Here is a 20718-nt window from a genome sequence, read left to right as displayed (position 1 = left end):
AATTTAAGCACAGTTTGTGATGATTCTGAAAGTTTTTTTAGGTTCCCCATTCCCCCCCCCCCAAACTTGAGATATTTTTTATTCTTTTGTTCTACTTGGTTTTGCTACAACATACTTACAAAACTCAACCAAAGTTTAAGTGTAAAAAAGTAGTTCCATCCTTTGTCTATAAACTGTCTCTACTTGGCAGTCATTCATTCCCACATTTCAACACTCAAATCATCCTTATTGGGTTCAGAGCTACACACACAACTCAAGCACATGCATTCATAAACAGATTACACCATGGAACAGCCCCCCCAAACTTGAGAGGTCTTGTGTCCTCACAAGCACACAAAATGAGTTAAAGACAACATGCAATAAACAAAATAAAATAAATAAAAGAAAGGAAAATTTTTAGAAATAGCAAAACAAAACTAGGCTGGCAGGGGATACTCCCTTGTCATTTGAAGCGATGCTACAGCTCAGGCTGATAAGGTTCACTTCTTCTTTGATGCACTTCTCAAATGTTCTTTAGGTGAACCAAGTGGGGCAGCAACTAGCTGTTTCTTTCTCTGGCTTTTGGTCGGGTTGGTTGGAGGGGTTCTAGCAACTTCTGTGAGTCTAGGCTGAATTGGCTTTGTTTTCTTTTATTCTAGTCCTTTTGGTGCTCGCATTGCTACAATACATCTAGAAGGTTGTGCCCATTTCCTCTTGTTGGATGCCCTGGGAGTTGATACAAAAGACTTTGAGGGAATTGTCTTTACTATGGCAGGTGTAGGAGTTGTTGTTGCTGGTTGCTCGGCAGTGATGCTTGCAATGACTTCCCTTAAATTCCTCTTTGCTTTTTCTATCCTTGTGATCTTGTTGATTGCCTCTTCAATTACTGCATCAACATCCTCTTCCCACTCTGATTCAGTCTCTTCCTCCTCAATCAAAATCTTCTCTTTACCTTTGCTCTTAGGAGTTACAATTGGTGGTTCATCTTTTTTACTTTCCTCTTCACTTTATTCTTCTTCCTCTGCTTCAGCCTCTTTAGTATCCCCTTGTTCTTTCTGCTCCTCTTCTTCTGACTCTCTTTCACTCTCCATTTCTTCACTTTCTGCTTCTGAAGTAGGTTTCTCAACTCTCTAAAAATTAAAATGCTGCAGCAGTGACTTTGGAAAATCTACATACTTGTTCTTTATGTATCTGGCAAATTGATGCTTTTATGCTTCAAAATGCATTAAGTATGTCCAAAACCTCTGATTTTTCTTATTTCTATGCTTGAACACATGCATTTATACTATCACTGAGCTCCTGTATAATTTGTTCAATCCTTGTGGCTTGCTCTACTTTAGCTGCAGTAGGGTGCTCTAGGGTTGTTGCAGTAATAGATTCCACATCAATCATTTCAACTGTCCTGGCTGTGATGACCTTTTTATTCTTTACTCTCTAATTACTTGCCTCAAATTTCACCTCAAAGGCCTCACAAATCCCTGTGATTAGTGAAGGAAACAACAAGGCAGTAGATTTTTGCTTCTTGATTACACACTCTCTAATTTCTTTTTCAATGACCTTCCCAACATCTATGGCTAAACCCTTGACTATAACATAAAGTAATGTAAGTCTATCTTGGGAAACAGTGGTAGTGTGGGCTATTGGCATCAATCTAGATTTAAAAACTTTCACCCAAATCTTGCCGTTTCAAGTCTATCTTCTTAACTACTCTACCTTCTTATTTCATCTACTCACTACCTTGAACAGTCAAGGTTTTGAACACCTCCCCTCACTTTTTCACCATTATGTTCTCGGTAGACTTAGCTATTCACCATCAATCACAGTAGGCAAGTTATAAAAAGCATTAATAACTCGAGAGTCTAAAGGTACTTGAACTTGCCTTACAAAGATGTTATGATGGTCTCGCTGTAACATGTTGGAATAAAACTCCTTAACGACTGGAACAACAAGGTCTTAAGGGTAAGTACAAAACTTCAACCATCCCCTTCGCGCTATAGAAGTATATATGTTATTCATCATTCCTGTTAGCTGTTGTGGAAATTGAAAGCCCTTGTCCTCTAATATTTTTTTAGGCTTGATTATGTCTTCAAATTTGTCCTTAGCTTTGTAACTGTGGAAGCACACAAGGTCCTTCCATCTAGCATCACGCGTTTTAAATTTCGGTATTACTGTAGCAGTTGGAACAAAGTTGTACTTTGTTGAAAAGAAAAGTAAAATGTAAAAAAAAATTGTAAAGATTGTTGAGAGTTACCGATGGGGAGAGAAAGAGTTGTAGGGAAATTGAAAAGGTTACAATAAATCCCTAATTTATAGCCACAAGGGAAAGTAAAAGAGGAAGATAATTAATAGGATAATCTTAGAAATTTTTAAATTTTAAATACAAATTTTGAAAAGGAAAAGAAAGGATATGGGTCATGGCAAATTAGGGATTTCAGAATCATCCTTATCAGTAAATCTAATTTGCTGACGTAAGCATGTCAGCCCTTCAACGGTAAAAATTGTTATTGTAGCAATCAATCCATTGCTACAGCAATAGCAATAAATTCCCTCATTGGCTAAAGACCACCTTCTGACTACCATGTTGTACATGATGCTGTAGCAATTCTTGTCAGTTTCTTTGCCCATAATTTTTTTTTTTATATATTAACTTCTACCTGCTAGAAATTAATACAATTAAGACTAAATTTAATGATTAAAATTTTGAAACAACTTCCCTTATTCGGTTACCTCCCAATCAGCGCTTGATTTTAGGTCATTCAGCTTGACCATCTATGATTTCTCAAGCTGGATCCTTGAGGAATAAATCCTCCTTAGGATTGTTCACAGCAGCTCCAATTTAATGTTGTACTCTTTGTCCATTAACCTTGAATTTCTGACTTGTCCTTTCATCTTGAAGTTCCACATCCCCATGAGGTTACACATTGATAAGTTTGAAAGGGTCTGATCATCTAGACTTTAATTTTCCCAAGAAAAGCTTTAGTCTTGAGTTATAGAGTAGAACTTGTTGGCTTGGAATGAGCTTCATTTGCTTCATTTGCTTGTCATGCCATTGCTTGGTCCTCTCCTTGTAGATTATTGCATTTTCATAGAAGAATAACCTTAATTCTTCCAGCTCACAAAGTTCCAGCTTCCTCTGTTCTATTGCAACAATCATATCCATGTTTAGTTGTTTTATTGCCCAATATGCCTTGTGCTCCAACTCTGAAGGTAAATGACAAGCTTTCCATAAATAATTCTGTATGGGGACATGCCTATAAAGAGTCATTTAATTGAAGAGACCAATCCCTTCTATCGAGATTCACCACTTTCTCCAAAATATTTTTTATCTCCTTGTTTGACACTTCTATCTGACCACTAGTTTGTGGATGATATGATGTAGCAACTTTATGCTTGATCCCATACTCAGTCAATGCTATAACAAACATCCTGTTGCAAAAATGGGTTCTTTCATCATTGACTATAGCTATAGGAGTGCCAAATCTTGAGAAAATGTTCTTCTGAAGAAATTTCACCACTGCCTTGACATTATTTGTTCGTAATGCTTCAGCTTCTACCCATTTGGATACATAGTCCACAACGACTAAGATGTATAAGTTTCCAAATGAGGGTGGAAATGGTCTCACAAAGTTTATTCCCCATACATAAAAAAGTTCAACCTCTAAAATGTTGGTTAGTGGCATTTCATGCTTTTCAAAGATGTTCCCTGTTCTTTGGCACTTATCATAACATTTAACAAACTCATAAGCATCCTTAAGAATAGAGGGCTAGTAATAACCTGATTGAAGAACTTTTGCTGTTGTTCTGTGTCCTTCAAAATGTCCACCATATGCTGCAGCATGACAGGATTGCAGAATGTTTAAAATTTCCTTATCAGGAACACAAGTAAAGGTCATCCCACTGATAGCTTCTGACATCATGGAGAAATCTCTTCGTTTGCTGGTAGGTCAAATCAGGGGTAATAATCCACCCACCAAATAATTAGCAAAATATGCATAGGAAATCCATATTGCTGCAACATCTGTGCATGTTGTATCATCAGCAATCGATCATCAAGAAAAGTTTATGTTATGTCTTGCTTAGTTAGAGTACTTGTATCTGCTTCCAACCTTGAGAGATAATTTGCTACTTGATTCTCAGTGTCTTTTCTATCCTTGATCCCCAAGTCAAACTCTTGTAGTAAAAAAATCCAATAAATAAACCTTGGTGTGGCATCCTTATTTGAAATCAAATACTTTATAGTTGAGTGATCTGTATAAACAGTCACTTTGGTGCCAACCAAATAAGCTTTGAATTTATCAAATGTAAAAGCAAATACTAGCAACTCTTTTTCAATGATCGTGTAGTTATGTGAATCAGCTAGAGTTTTGCTAGCATAATAAATGGAGTGAAAAATCTTGCTTTTCCTCTACCCTACCACTGCTCCAATAGAGTGGTCACCAACGTTACATATAAACTTAAAACGCATACCCTAATATGGTGCTACAACAATTGGTGTTGTAACAGGAGCTTTCTTTAACTCAATAAAGGCCTTTAAACAATTCTCATCAAAATTGAAGGGTCTGTCATGCTCCAGCAACATGTATAAAGGTAAACCTTCTATAGAACCTAGCACGTTCTAAGAAGCTCCTAATGTACTTTACTGAAGTAAGTGGTGGAGGTTTATCAATCGCCTCTATTTTTACGTTATCCCCTTTCTAGAGACTCTATGGCCTAGGACTATCCCTTCTTGTACCATGAAATGTCATTTCTCCTAATTCAACACTAAATTTGTCTCCTCACATCTCTTAAGCACATTTTCTAGGTTATGCAAACAGTCATCACATGATTCCCCAAAAACTGAAAAAATCATCCATGAATACCTCAAGTGTTTGCTCAACCATATCTATAAAAATAGACATCATACATCTCTGGAAAGTTGCTAGAGCATTGCACAATCCAAATGGCATCCTTCTAAAAGCGAATATGCCATAAGGACAAGTGAATGTTGTCTTCTCTTGATCCTTTGGTGCTATATCAATTTGGTTGTAGCTTGAGTATTCATCCAAGAAACAATAGTACTCTTTTCCAGCACGTCTGTCCAATATTTTATCTATGAAAGGCAATGGAAAATGGTCCTTCCTTACGACTTTGTTTAACTTCTTATAATCCATAAACTCTCCATTCAGTTACTGTTCTTGTGGGAATAAGCTCATTCTTTTCATTTTCTATAATTGTTATTCTACCTTTCTTTGGAACACATTGTATTGGACTTACCCGTGAGCTATCGGATATTAGGTAAGTAATTCCAGCATCCAGCCACTTGATGATCTCCTTTTTCACAACTTCCTTCATGATGGGATTTAATCTTCTCTGTTACTTTACAAAATTGCTGTAGCAATCTTCCAGCAAAATCTTGTGCATGCATATTAAGGGGTTAATTCCTTTAATATCTATCATGGTCTATCTAATAGCTTTCTTATATCTTCCCAATACATCCACCAAGCTCTTTTCTTCTCTGTATTCAAAGAAGATGAAATAATTACATGAAGTGTGTTATTGTCACCAAGATAAACATACTTCAAATGTGAAGGTAAAAATTTTAATTCTAAAACAGACGGTGACTCAATAGAGAGAACAAAAGGTTTTACTTCCCTGTTTGAGAGATCTAAAGATTCATAGTGTTGCCAGTCAAGTCTCTTAGAGTGAGACTAAAGTTGATTCAATCAGCAGTCATCTTGATCAGGTGTATATACATCTGACAGTTGTTTCAAGATCTTCATCTTTAAGTTCTTTAAATGTTATAGCCTTGACTTCCTCATTTTTGCAGTAACTGTTTAATCTTTCTGCTACAGTAAAATCTACAACACTGATAAAATTACAATCTTCAACTTCATTAGGACTCTTCGTGGCATCTAACACATTGAATGCCACTTGCTAATCATTCACCCGCATAGTCAGTTCTCCTTTTTGCACGTCAATTAAAGTTTTTTCCATAGCTAAGAAAGGTTTGCCTAAAATGATTAGAACTTCTTTATCTGCCTCAAAGTCCAACACTATGAAATCCACTGGAAAAATAAACTTATCTACCTTAAATAGGCAAGAGATCTGTCAACAAGTTATAAAGTTATTGTTGTTAGTATAACTTCTCCAACTCTCAATTGCTTGAACATTGATAAAGGCATGAGATTAATGCTAGCCCATAAATCACAGAGTGCTTTACCACTGTACTTAGTTCATATGGAGCAAGGGATTGTAAAGCTTCCTAGATCCTTTAACTTCTGAGCGATCTTGTTCTAAAGCATATGGCTACATTCTTGTGTTAGAGTAATTGTTTCAAACTCTCCAAGTCTTTTTTTCCATGCCAAAATATCTTTTAAAAACTTCACATAATTTGGCATTTGTTCTAGAGCTTCTACAAAAGGAAGGTTGATATGTAACTGCTTTAGCACTTCTAAAAATTTAATGAATTGCTTATCTTATTTTTGCTTCTAGAATTTTTGTGAAAAGGGTGGTGGATGCCTAAATTGTTGTGCTGTAACAGGCTATACAGGCTGCTTCTCTTTTGCCAAGCTCTGAGTTGATGAGGTAGGTGTTGTACTATCTTCACGAACATGTGTTGGATAATTATTTTCTGCTGATGTTGTAGCTTGGTTGTTCACACTAGTGGGCTGAAAAGTAGAATGTTGTGGCTCCTCTTCAACTTGAGTTACCTCTTGGGTTGAATGGGTTCAACTCTTCTTTTTGGTACACCAAAAGGAATATGAACATCCTTTCCAGATCTTAACTTTGCAATGCTCATTTCCTTATCTTCTTGGATCCTTTGCGTTTCTAGGTCAATTGCCTTGGAGTGAATGATGAGCTCTTATCCCACATTGCTGGCAAGCCAAAGCTCCTGGTCGCTTCTAAGCGCTGGGCAGTCCTCACCCTTTGAGAGCTCTTTTGGGGCTGAGTTAGGCCCGGCCCAAGTTGGTATCAGAGCCAAGGCCCAAGGGCGAGGGTAGAGTGAATGATAAGCACTTATCCCACATCGCTGGCAAGCCAAAGCTCCTAGTCGCTTATAAGCGCTGGGCAGTCCTCACCCTTTGAGAGCTCTTTTGGGGCTGAGTTAGGCCCGGCCCAAGTTGGTTTTCTGAATGTTGTAGCAAGCTGTCTCATTTGATTTTCTAAGTTTCTTAAGGATACCACTTGGCTTTGGACAATCGCTTCATTCATCACAATGTACTCTTTAATCAAAGAGTCAAGAGAACTGAATTGATCATTACTATTGGTTCTTTGCCCTTGATTTTGCTAGTGGAATCCATGTGGTTGAACATGCCTGTTTTTTCCGCTGGATGTTGCAGCATGTTAATTCTGATTGTTCTATGAGATGTTTGGGTGTTGTCTCCATCTAGGGTTGTAAGTGTTTGAGTAAGGGTTGTTTTGATTTTTTCTGTTGAAGTTGCCCACATAGTTGACCGAGGTTGGATTTCCAAGACAATTGTCAAATATATGCCCTTTTCCACAATAAACACAAGATACCTCAGTAACTTGATTGACAGTTGTTGGAACAGTAGTCATAGCCTTTACAATATTTGTCAATGAAGTTACTTGGGTTAATGGGGCTGTCAAGGCTTCTACATTGTGAACTCCTACTGTTCCTCTTACTGTAGCTTGTCTTGTAGATGGCTATCCTCTCCAAAATTTCATAAGCCTTATTGTAAGACTTAGATAGTAAGGCCCCATTTGTTGAAACATCTACCATCAATTTAGTGCTTGGGTTAAGACCATTGTAGAAAGTTTTTAGTAGTATACAACAAGGAATACCGTGATGAAGACATCTCTTAAGTAACTTCTTGAATATTTCTCATGCATCATACAAGCTTTCATCTTCAAGTTGATGGAAGATTTGTCAGGCAAGTCATTCCATGTAGTAATGGAGTCAGGTGGTAGAGAATTTAACTATGCACTTTCTCGATTCCTTAGAGAAAATGGGAAAAGTTTGAGTCTCAATGTTTCTTGTGATGCTCCAGCAATCTTGAAAGCATCACTTACTTCTAAAAATAGTTTAATGTGTAGATGAGGATCTTTTGATGGCAGCCCATTAAATTGCCCCACAGTTTGAAGCATTTGAAACATCACTAGTTTGAGCTCGAAATAATCAGCTTGCAATTCTAGGATTTATGGCTTGAGGAGTCAGCACAACATAATCTCTAATGGATTTGTCTCTGTCTTTTATTATATGAATAATATTGTTCCCTAGTTGCCCATGAATAAACTGCCCGTTCTGACCTACTTGACTTCCTTGTGCATTGAGTTGTTCAATTACTCCACGAGGGTTCAAGTTCCCCATATCTTGCAAATCATCCATGTCTACAACTTTTAAATTCCTAAGCTCTTTTCTCAATCTCCTTGCAGTTCTTTAAATTTTTGGATCAAACTGGAATTCAACAAGTTTGTATTTGCGCATGCAAGGGTTGCTTGAGCATTTTTGTCAACAAAATAAACAAATTAACATTAAGCTAAAAAAACAGCACGGATTAAAATTGAATTCACAAATCACAATAAACAATTAATCCCTGGCAACGACGCCAAAAACTTATTAGGTGATTTCTAATGCAAGAGGGGTCAATGTGCAAGTGTACACAAGTAATATACTGATGAGTATTCATATCATCTCTACAAGGATTGATGTTATCAGATTTGTTATACCAATAATAGCAGTGTAGTTTTATTCTAAATTAAAATAAGACAATTAATGAAATGAATGAAGTGATTAAAATAAAATGCAATAAACAAACTTCTCACATCAAACACAAGGATATAATTAATGGGAAAGAAGTAGTTAAGTAATTAAACTCACTTAATAGTATTGACTGTTTTTCCAATTAAGATCCTATTGCTATAGCATCTACTACAGCACATGGTAGAATCCCTTATGCATCCTCAGTTGTCGTCTGTTAGATATCTTATACCTTAATGTAGCCTAATAGTGACCAATTGTTACGCTGACATTGGATATATCATTATGCATTATAGGTTCCATTTACCCTACAATGTGAATCCCTACATCTAGTTATTCACTAATTTTAGATCAAGCAACGATTGAAGAAAGAAAGAGAATGGTGGCCCCTTATGCCCAGGGGGCATCGTCGGAGAACAATGTCGGGGACAGGGTGAGAACCTTCCCTTCCATTGGTTAGGCCTTTTCAGTGTTGGTTGGCCCTATTCAAATCGAAATTAACTCAACTTGGGAAACCCAATCTAAAATCATGTATTGTCTTAATTTATTTCACTAAGTCAGACATTTTTTAGGTTCTTTCTTAGCTAGTATCCACTAAATGATAGGTCGGCCAAAATAAGAAATTACAATAAGTAAAATTAAGACAAAATACTATAGCAAAACGTATATATCAATCAAATAACCATTACGCTTGTTTATCACTCAACCACAATAAAGTTAAGTTCATGATTTTTGATAAAACAAAAAATAAAATCATTTTAGCCATCAAGTACATTCCTATAAATAAATAGAAAATAAGAATAAGAGTTGAAGTCTGCTTGATCTTTTGATCTCTCCTTATTCTCTATGAATCCTCGATTTCAACCCTTAATTCTCTCTTAATTTCTGTTTACTTGTGTTTTTCTCCATAATTTTTCCTTGAGTGACGGCTCTTTTTTTTTTTTTTTCCTTTTCATGTGTGTTCCTTTTATAACTTGGAATTAGGGCAACCAAAAGCGCATGTCACGTATCTTCCATTTTTGGAAACTTGGATCGCCATCTTTTAGATATCGCACGCGAAATCCAGTCTGTTGTTGCTATAGGAATGGTGCAGCAACGGCTACAACATCTTTATTGTTTCAGACTTGTTTTAATTCCTCTGTAGCCAAGTTCTTTTATCTTCTCTGCAAGTCTGTTGCAGCAACATTTCATCCATAAAACTTGAACTTTTTGGTCACCTACAATCACACACGATCGGAGCATAAAATGATCTAAAATAAAATCAATTTATTAAAAATTAACTTAAATGGATGTTCATGCAAAATATATCAAAAATTCCACAAAAGCACATCATTTACTCTCTAAGTAATATTGGTTTTAGTCTAAAAGTGCCATGATAACTCTCATTTCATAGAGTTATCATTAAGGCTACCTTTATTAGTGATCATAATGTTGTTTGCCATTATTGTAATTAAAATGCATGTCCGATTAAGAAAAAAGCATATTTTGGAATTAAATGTGTTTGGGCACCAAAAGGAACAATTACTAACACTTAAGGATGCAAAAAGCTTTGGGCGCCTAAAACTTGATATTTCTTCTACAAGGATCAAAGAAGAAGAAAAATAAATGGTACTTGGACAGTGGATGCTTGAGAAATATGACATGAAATTATTCTTGGTTTTCGAGTTTTAAAGGAAAGATTATTGGTATTAGTAATGTCCGTAAAGATTCTTCTACCTTTATTGAAAATGTGTGTTATGTGATAAAGGTTATAGAGTTATTTTTTATAAAACAAAATGTGTTATTGAGAATAATGTAATGGCAAAGAAAAGTTTTCTTTGTTGGAAATAGATGTGTTAATGTATATGTCATTGATATAGATTGTACATCTACTCATGATAAGTGTTTTTCCACATTATATGATGATGGTTGGTAATGGCATAGAAGACTAGGACATGCAAGCATGGATTTAATTTCAAAATTTTCCAGAAATGATTTGGTTAAAGGTCTTCCAAAAATCGATTTTCAAAAAGATAGAATTTGTGAAACTTACCAATTTGGAAAAAAAATCAAAATGTCTTTCAAAAACAAAAATCATGTTTCAACACTTCAAATTCTTCACATGGATTTATTTGGCCCTTCTAGATATACTAGTCTAAGTGGTAAGTATTACACATGGGTATTGTTCTTAGTAAATAAGGATGATGTATTAGAAGTGATCATGGTGGAGAATTTGAAAATTATTCATTTGAAAGTTTTTGCAATAATTTTGGCATTGAGCATCAATTTTCATCACCAAGGACTCTTCAACAAAATGGAGTAGTTGAGAGAAATAATGTGTCTATTCAAGAAATGTCTAGGACCATATTCAATGAAAATGCATTACCAAACGTTTTGTGGGCTGAAGACGTTAATACCACATGCTATGTTTTGAATCGTGTTTTGATTAGATCCTATCTTAATAAAACTTGATGAGAACCATCAAGGGAATACCATTAAAACTTCAAGTGATCCTTTACACATTCATGGAGGCCCAATTACAAGAGCAAGAGCCAAAAAGATGCAAGCTACTTTTAATGGATTAATTGAGAAAATATGGATTGAAAATGCAATTCAAGATGCAAGACATCATGAATTGGGCTTGAAGAGAAGACATGGCATTGTGGGCATTATTCAAGTTATTGGGCAGCCAAATACACAATTTGTATCAAATGCAGAAAGGTCAAATTCGGAATAAAAACTGTATTGATTGAGCCAAAAGTAATGTGCAATCTATATACCTTGGAAAGATAATTAAGTTAGCTTTCCAATAAATTTTACAGAGCTGGATTTGGAGTTTTCTAGAAGGAGTTATGACCAATTCATTACAGCTTGTTCAGACTTGGGATTTTCAACGACTCCTTTGTTTTTCAACTTCATTTGTTTGTTTTGTTTCAAGTTTGTCAATGTGTAAAGTAAGTCTACCATCAATGATGGTGAGCTAACATTAAGTTTGTCAATAATAGCATTAATTATAGTAGGCTATCATTAAGTTTGTCAAAGATAGCATTAATTATGGTGGGTTGGTGAAGACTTTTGAAACATCCTTTGACAAACCTACTTGGAGGGTTGTTCCAATGTTTCCATTTGTATTTTTAGGATCTTGGGTTTCTTTTAAATTCAGCAACCTTGCTATGTAAGAATATTAGAGATTGATGTTATTTGAATTTGAAAGATTATTCTTTCTTTGGTTCTTTTGAGAACTAGGAACTTATCAAGAATTTGCATTCTTGTGGCGTTCTAAATTTAGACTTATCACTCACCTTCTCATCTATTTCTTGAGTGTGGCGTCAATATCATTCTCTATACCTTTGGTTCATGTTTTCTTAAGCATTGGGTCAAGGTTTTGTTTCATTGTGGTATTCACATCATTTGGTATCAAAGCTAGTTGCCCAATCAGGTTTGAATGTCTTATTTATTTTGATTATCATTCTCTACAAATTAAGTGTGGGTTTCAAAGTTTCGTTGTGGTATTCACATCATTTGGTATTAGAGCTAGTTTCTAATCAGGTTTGAATGTCTTATTTATTTTGATTATCAAAAAAAAAAAAAGAGAGAAAAACATACAAAAAAAAAGATTACAAAAGGATTCAAGTATTTCTACTTTCATCAAATTGAATTTTAGTTATTCATTTTCCTTGGCATAGTTTACACACATATCAAAATTGTTGCCTTGCTTGCTTGCTTTCCTTTCTTCAATTTCCTTTTCATTCTTTGTGTCCTCTTAATTTCTTTTCTTTGTTAGTGTGCTGGATTGTCATATTTGGTGTGCCACTTGGGTTTTTTTTTCTTGATTTTGTTTATTTAGTTCAATAAAGAACTGAAAGAGAGAATTAAGTGTGGTAAAAGGAAAAAGTTTGTGAGATCATTGTAGGGTAAAAGCCAATTTGTGTGTTAAACACGAGAGTTAAGTGACATCAAATTGAGTGAAACACGTGAGGGAGTGTTGTGAGGTCTTTTTGCTAACATTCTTTTCAGATCACAAATATGTCAAAAGATCAAGAAGCTATAGACCAATCAATCATGCTCAAAGCCATGCAACAACAATTTGAGCACATGAATCTGATGTTTGGAGAGATTCGTGACAAATTGGAGAGGCAAGACACTGCCATAGCCAATCTACAAAGGGGGTAACAACCAATAGCTCCTAATGTAAGAGGTAATCAAGGTCGTGCTGTCATGGGAGAAGAAGATGGTGATGACATAGATGATTTTGACATGCGTGGAGACATAATAGAAGGGCAAGAGATAACTGAAAATTCCTTCTTTTCAAGGTAAAAATGATCCGGAAGCTTATTTGGAGTGGGAAAAAAAAGTGGAGCTAGTATTTGATTGCCACAACTACTCTGAGGAGAAAAAGGTAAAACTAGCTACTGTTGAATTTACTGATTGTGCTATTATTTGGTGGGATCAACTTGTTTTAAGTAGGAGACGAAATCGTGAAAGGCCTATAAACACTTGGGAGGAGATGAAGGCCATCATGAGGAGAAGATTTGTTCCTAGTCATTATTATAGGGAGCTGCACCAAAGGCTTCAAAGTCTTACACAAGGTTCTAGAAGTGTAGAAGATTACCAGAAGGAGATGGAAATAATCATGATTCGAGCCAACATTGAAGAAGAACGAGAGGCCACTATGGCAAGATTTTTACATGGTTTAAATTAAGATATTGCTAACGTGGTTGACTTGCAGCACTAAGTTGAGTTGGAAGACATGGTTCACATGGCCATGAAAGTGGAACGACAACTAAAAAAGAAGGGTTCCACTAGAACCAATTTGGGTTCATCTTCCTCATGGAAGTCAAAATGGAGCAAAGATGAAAAGGTTGTTTCAAAGCCTAAGATTGAGCCAATCAAGGATCATAAAGAGGGAGGCAACCAAAGCAAAGGTAAATCCGATTCCCAACACTCTAGAAATAGAGATATTAAGTGTTTTAAATGTTTGGGGACAGGTCATATTGCATCTCAATGCCCAAATAAGAGAGTAATGATCTTGAGGGATGATGGTGATGTTGAAACCGAGAGTGAATCAGATGATGATCCTATGCCACCTTTGGAGGATGCTAATGATGGTGTAGAATATCCTGTTGATGGTAAATTGATGGTTGTTAGGCGTGCTCTCAACATGCAAATAAACGAGGATGCGGAGGTACAACGTGATTACATCTTTCATACTAGATGCCACATCAAAGATAAGGTATGTAGTATGATAATTGATGGTGGAAGTTGTACTAATGTAGCTAGCACTAGTTTAGTTGAAAAATTAAATTTGAAAACTTTGAAACATCCGAGGCCATATAAGCTACAATGGCTGAATGATTGTGGGGAAGTTAAAGTAAATAAACAAGTGCTGGATTCATTCTCTATTGGGAGATACAAGGTTGAGGTTCTATGTGATGTAGTACCCATGCATGCTGGACACATTCTTTTGGGTCGACCTTGGCAAAATGATAGGCGTGTGACACATGATGGTTACTTAAATAGATATTCTTTTATAATGAATAAAAGGCAAATCACTCTTGTACCATTAACACCTAGGCAAGTGTATGAGGATCAAATGTCAATACAAAAAGAGAGTGATACAAAAAATGAAAATTAGAGTACAAAAGAAAGAGAGATTGAGAGAAAAGCAAGTGAAAAGATAGAAAAAAATATTGTTGAGAGAAAAGAGAGGCAGCAAGTGAACTTGTTTGCAAAAGAGAGTGAGGTTAAGAGGGCTTTCTTTTCAAAACAGCCTATTGTTGTACTTTTGTGCAAAGAGGCTTGTTTACACACTAATAAGCTTAACATTTCTTTGCCTAGTGCTATTGTGACTCTTTTGCAGGACTTTGATGATGTGTTTCAAAATGAAGTCCCTAACGGTTTGCCACCTATTAGGGGAATTGAGTATCAAATAGACTTTGTCCCTAGAGCTACCATTCCTAATAGACCTGCATATAGAAGTAACCCCGAGGAGACAAAGGAGCTTCAAAGGCAAGTTGAAGAACTCTTAAACATGTTAAGTCTAGAGTTTTACCCCATGGATTATATAACCCTCTGCCCATACCTAGTGAACCTTGGGTTGATATTTCTATAGACTTTGTTTTGGGTTTACCTAGGTCAAAAAAGGGAAATGATTCTGTTTTTGTTGTTGTTGATAGGTTTTCAAAGATGGCACAGAGCTGGATTTGGAGTTCTCTAGAAGGAGTTATGACCAATTCATTACAGCTTGTTCAGACTTAGGATTTTCAGCGACTCCTTTGTTTTTCAACTTCATTTGTTTGTTTTGTTTCAAGTTTTTCAATGTATAAGGTAAGTCTACCATCAATGATGGTGGGCTAACATTAAGTTTGTCAATAATAGCATTAATTATAGTAGGCTAGCATTAAGTTTGTCAAAAATAGCATTAATTATGGTGGGTTGGTGAAGACTTTTGAAACATCCTTTGACAAACCTACTTGGAGGGTTGTTCCAATGTTTCCATTTGTATTTTTAGGATCTTGGGTTTCTTTTAAATTCAGCAACCTTGCTATGTAAGAATATTAGAGATTGATGTTATTTGAATTTGAAAGATTATTCTTTCTTTGGTTCTTTTGAGAACTAGGAACTTATCAAGAATTTGCATTCTTTTGGCGTTCTAAATTTAGACTTATCACTCACCTTCTCATCTATTTCTTGAGTGTGGCATCAATATCATTCTCTATACCTTTGGTTCATGTTTTCTTAAGCATTGAGTCAAGGTTTTGTTTGTCATAAATCTGTTTAGAACTTTCTGGGGAAGTTGAAACTACAAATTAAGTGTGGGTTTCAAAGTTTCATTGTGGGATTCACATCAAAACTCCCTATGAGTTTTGGAAAAATAGAAAACCAAACATTGGTTATTTTAAAGTTTTTGGATGCAAATGTTTTATATTGAATACAAAAGATAATCTTGGTAAATTTGATCCAAAATCTAATGTTAGGATTTTTCTTGGATATTTAAATACAAGCAAAGCTTATAGAGTGTCTAATAAAAGAACCTTGGTTTTTATCACGTTTGATGAGTCTAACCCCTCCTCTATGGAGAAGGTTGCTATTAACAATGATGCAAATAAAGCATTACAACAAGAAGAGCCTTCAAATGTCAAAGAAGATGTTGAACTTTTGGCTGAGGTGGAATTGGCTGAGAAGATTCACCAGTTTCACCAGTTTCTTGGTTTTCTTCTGTCAACAAGTTTAGTTCTTGGGCCAGGGTCAGTGGCACTAGACTGTTCAGTAGGTTCTGCCATAAGGAGTTTAGAAATATCAGCTAGATTTGAATCAAAAGTGTCTGAATCAGACAAATCGGATGACTCAATGGATGATGAATCTGATTGTGAAGGGAAATTTTTAGTAGAGGAATCTAGAGATGGTGAATGGGAAAGTTGTTGAGCAAAATACTGGTACATGGGCTGCTTGTCTAGAGAAACAGTAGTTTGGATTGGTGGTGGTTGAGTAGATTCAGGTAAAGAAGTTGGTGATGGAGAGGGTGATGGTTCAAATCTGGAGGTCTGAGGATTTTGCTGAGGAATGGGTTTTTGAATTAGAGCTGGTTTTGGTGTCTTCTTTGGTTTTGGTTGAGGTCGTGGATATGGAGGAAACAAAGTATGGGTCATACCAAAAAGTTTAGAAGGTTCATATGTTCGGGAGGAAAAAGATGGCAAGAATGGATGATAGGTAGGATTAATTACGAGTAATGGAGCAGAACTTGTAAACAGGGTACCATTTCTGAGTCAATTCTGGCAATTTCAAAGCTCTTATCTCAGCTTCTTTTTTATCAAAATCAGGACTATAGACTCGTTGAGCAAGCATAGCCCGAAGTTCAAAGCCAAGTTGAATAACTCTGTTATGAAGATTTTGATAAATCTAATTTAACTTATCTGAGATAGTATCAACCTTTTTCTCAACCTAGTTGGTTTTCTGTGTAATGTGGTCTACCTTATGATGCCAGGTAGTGAGTGCTTGGTTCTGTGCAACAACATTTTGAGTTTGCCAGTTTAAGACTGCCTCAAAAGAACGAGGTTCTTCTAAATGGCCAGCAGGAGTTACTGCAGAGGGGACATATGGTTTGGAGATGAAATTCTTTTGTTGGTCAGTTTGTTTTTCCAAAGGTGGGAACCGGGCTTGGTATTCTGTAGATGTTGATGAGGAAAACATCATATAGGACTGTATTTTAGGAATGGGACTAACATGGGTAGTCTCATAGGTTGATTGAAGTCTCCAGCTGAGCAAAGCGGGTTCATGTTTTCGGATCTAGTCAAGACCTTTATCATATATGGGTAAAGGTACTTGAGAATCAGGTTCAGGTGGATCTTAAGGATGAGTAGCATGATAGCGGTAAACTGGATAAATGATCTTTTTAGACTTGTGCTTGCGTCTTTTTGGTTCGTCATTATCTTCTTCAATATCTTCCCAACAAGGACAGCCTGCATCACAGTTCCCAGAGGCTGAGACATCCCATAAGACATGTCCATGGAGTTTTGCTGGGTAGATAGGAAAACCTTGATCATTAAAGGCTTGAATGGGCAGGTTTTCTTGTTCTCTGTGTATAGAAGTGATCATGGAAGAATAGGTAAAAGATAACTTGGGTGGTTCTGAAGACGAACTAGGTGGTGGTTTGAAAGTAAGACGAACAGTGCCATCTGAATTTTTCTGAAAATGACTTTCAGAAGTTTGTATGGGTTTGGAATTTTGATGAAATTGTTCATAATTGGACAACCATTCTAAAGGCAAGAGTTTGATTAATTCTTGTCGAGGAATTTGCCTTGGGATTTGAATGATGGTTGGAATCTCTTCGGATTCTGCAAGAATCATTAAAGCTTCTGAATACAGTGATGAAGAAAACTAAGAAACTGGTGAAACTGGTGAATCTTCTTAGCCAATTCCAACTCAGCCAAAAGTTTCCAAACCTTCCATTGGTCCATGGTTACTACAAGAGTTGTCTGCATGGATTGATCTCCAGATGTTAGCTCCAGATACAACAGCCCAATCTGCTATAAGAGAATTCAGTACTCGGTTTACAAGTTCTCTTCGAGATTGGTTTGACAGTCTTAGACAGTATAGATAACTTCAATTCATCCAGATTTCTAATGTCTCTCAGGCTTTAGTCGTTCTCCATGATTAATTTATTAGAGAACCAAGTGCTACTTTTGAAGCTGCAAGACATGATTATCTCAACATGAAATGTTGTTCTCTCACCACAAAAGATCTTCAATACCACTACAAGCGAATGTCTTTGCTCTATTATAAGCTGAATGGATTCAATGATCCCACACTCAGGCATATATTTCTGGCATCTCTTCCAGAAGAATTACAACCAGAAATTCAGCATCAGTTAGCTGCTCACAGGCTCAACATTGACACATTATCATTAGGAAAATTATTCCAGATTGCTCTAGGATGTCTTGAAAAATTGTGTGAACAAAAGAAGTTCTTCCAGGAACTCATCAAAGACAAAGAACCTTTCAGATTTGCTTGCAAAAAACCTTACTTGGCTATCAAGTGCAAAGGTCCAAAGAAGTGTGACTGCTCACCCAAGAAAAAGTCTCACTTCAAGAAATCCAGATTCCCATTTCCATCCAGGAAATGGCGTACTAAACAATTTCACTTTTTCAGAAAAGGCAATCCCATTCCAAATGATTTCCTGACAGAAAGAAAAGCAGGTGTTTCATTTGCAAAAAGAAAGGTCATTTTGCCCGAGATTGTCCTGTCAAACCTCACAAGGCAATAAAACTTATTCAACACCTAGAATCCACTACAGATTTTTCCCCAACCACGGACCAAGTTGAACACTTGTTTTCTGAACAAGAAGAACCAAATGATGATACAGTCTTTACCTTACCAGCAGAATCCAGTGATTCAGACAGTTCTTATTTTGAACCCATCTACACAGTCCAACCTTCCTCTATTTTCATTCATGATCGTACCATACCCATACCTTATGTCAAAATCCAAATTATCCCTTCCAAATATCATAAACTTATCACAGCCATTGGTTTTCTCGACACTAGTGCTCAGCGAAGCATGCTTGATCGTACTATTCTTCCTACTGAGTATTGGAAAACTCAAGAGGAACACTTCAAAGCAGCAGATGGAAAGATCTTTACAACTAAATTAGTTACTAAACATCCAATAGGAATCCAGTTATTTCCTAATTGTGTTGTTTGGTTCATCTTTGCCAAACAAAGATCTTCTTATAGGTTTTGACATCTTACATCAAGCAAAAAATGTCCAGATTACTTCCTCTGGTCTCCGTTACAAATGCATGATTAAACCCTTTACCAGCACTCTAAAGATCTATTCTTTAGCCAATTCACCACCCTCATACCAGGCCATTATAGACTAAATCCTCAACTTTTGCCCTGAAAACCACAACCTTTTTACCCATCCAAACCCGTTGTGGAAAAACCCAAAGTTCTTCATATCCTTACCTTTCAAACTAAATGAAGACAGCAACCCAACCAAAGCTACCCATATAGGAATGACCCCACAAGACCTTATCTTGGCCCAGCAAGAATGTGCCTAATTGCTAAAACAAGGCCTCATTGAGCCCACCAATTCTCAATGGGCTTGTCAAGCCTTTTATGTTGAAAAAAGGTCTGACATTCTTCGTGGCAAAAAATGATTAGTCATTGACTATCAGCCATTCAATACTTTTCTCCAAGATAAAAAATTTCTACTACCCAACAGACACACCCTTTTTGTCCACCTCAAAAATGCTCCAATCTTTTCAAAATTCGACTTGAAGTCTGATTTTTGGCAACTTGGTATTCACCCCTCTGAACAATACAAAACTATTTTTTGTATTTCAAATGCCCATTACCAATGGACAGTCCTTCCTTTTGGCCTCAAAACAGCCCCTTCCATTTTTCAAAAGGCCATGACCACTATCTTTCAGGCAATCCTCCACCATACCCTTGTTTACCTTGACGATTTACTTCTTTTTTCAAGTACTCATGATGAACATCACAAGCTACTTCAATAGTTTTTTTTTTCAGATTATTCAAGAACATGGGATCATGATCTCTGACAAGAAAAGTAAGATTGCGACTACCTCTGTTGACTTTCTTGGCATGAAAATCCAAGATGGCCATTATCAGCCTGGACCCCACATTGCACAAGAGTTACTCCACTTTTCCGAAAGTAACTTTACCAAAAAGCAAGTCCAACAATTCCTTGGAATCATCAATTACATCCGTGATTTCCTACCACATGTCAATCACCACACAAGCAAGTTGTCTGTCCTTCTAAAAAAGAATCCACCCTCCTAGTCAGAAATCCACTTAGATGCTGTAAAGTAATTAAAGCAAATTGCCTAGAATCCTCCACCTTTAAAGCTGATTACAGATGGCAAACGAATCCTGCAAATAGACGCTAATGATGAGTCATGGGGGGCCATCCTCCTTGAAGAATGCAATGGAAAAGAACCGTTTATTACCTATGCAAGTGGACAATTTCCTGATGCACAAAAGCATTATCACCCAGTCTACAAAGAAATCTTAGCCGTGAAAAATGGTATCAAGAAATTTGAATTCCATTTGATTGGTCATAGATTCTTGATCAGACTAGATAATTCAGCTTTTCCCAATATCTTGAACTTTAAGCAAAAAGTTGTCCCAGAAAAAACCCTACTTCGGATTAAAGAATGGTTTTCAAGATATGATTACCATGTCCAGCATATAAAAGGAGATCATAACCTCATTCCAGACTTACTATCCAGACCTCCAAAACCAAAACCTTCCCAGTTCTTATGTATTACTTCTCATATTTCCTTCCCGATCATTGCCATGGCTAGTTCACTCCCTAAAACATCTCTCACCTAGAAGTCTTTCCCACTCAACATGACTTTTCATTCACCTCACGCAATTCAAGACTTTGCTAGAAAATTTCTCTTTAGGTTTTTTATGAATATCTATTAGATGAGTAAAGAACCTCTGCTCCTTCCCAGTTTTCATCCTGATCATCTTTTCCTCACAGGATTAGTAATTACACCTCACAAAGACATTACCGAAGATGAGCTTTGGTATACA

General features: G+C 36.3%; 1 protein-coding gene and 1 pseudogene across 1 annotated transcript; one reads left to right on the top strand and one right to left on the bottom strand.

Annotated features, from left to right (window-relative positions):
- Positions 1 to 3230: 3230 nt before the first annotated feature.
- LOC112497234 (uncharacterized) lies at positions 3231 to 5129 on the bottom strand. The gene is made up of 3 exons (XM_025095024.1): positions 4839 to 5129; positions 3755 to 3808; positions 3231 to 3695 (listed from the first exon to the last, which is right to left on the bottom strand). The coding sequence occupies exons 1-3, from the start codon at positions 5127 to 5129 to the stop codon at positions 3231 to 3233; spliced, it is 810 nt and encodes a 269-aa protein (XP_024950792.1).
- A 2628-nt stretch (positions 5130 to 7757) lies between these two features.
- On the top strand, positions 7758 to 7858 carry LOC112497346 (small nucleolar RNA R71; annotated as a pseudogene).
- Positions 7859 to 20718: the final 12860 nt, after the last annotated feature.

This window comes from Citrus sinensis, chromosome 2, assembly GCF_022201045.2.
Source record: "Citrus sinensis cultivar Valencia sweet orange chromosome 2, DVS_A1.0, whole genome shotgun sequence".
Taxonomy (NCBI): domain Eukaryota; kingdom Viridiplantae; phylum Streptophyta; class Magnoliopsida; order Sapindales; family Rutaceae; genus Citrus; species Citrus sinensis.
The sequence above is the reverse complement of the archived record's forward strand: the minus strand, read 5'-3'. Positions and strand labels throughout refer to the sequence as shown.

What these genes read in the sequence shown, in the direction of transcription:
- LOC112497234 (XM_025095024.1), bottom strand. Translation starts at nt 5,129, where the DNA reads ATGGATTATAAGAAGTTAAACAAAGTCGTAAGGAAGGACCATTTTCCA. An exon ending in TGGTTGAGCAAACACTTGAG is followed by an intron (nt 3,809 to 4,838) that starts GTATTCATGGAT and finishes GTCATGCTGCAG; the next exon opens with CATATGGTGGACATTTTGAA. An exon ending in AGCAAAAGTTCTTCAATCAG is followed by an intron (nt 3,696 to 3,754) that starts GTTATTACTAGC and finishes TGTTATGATAAG; the next exon opens with TGCCAAAGAACAGGGAACAT.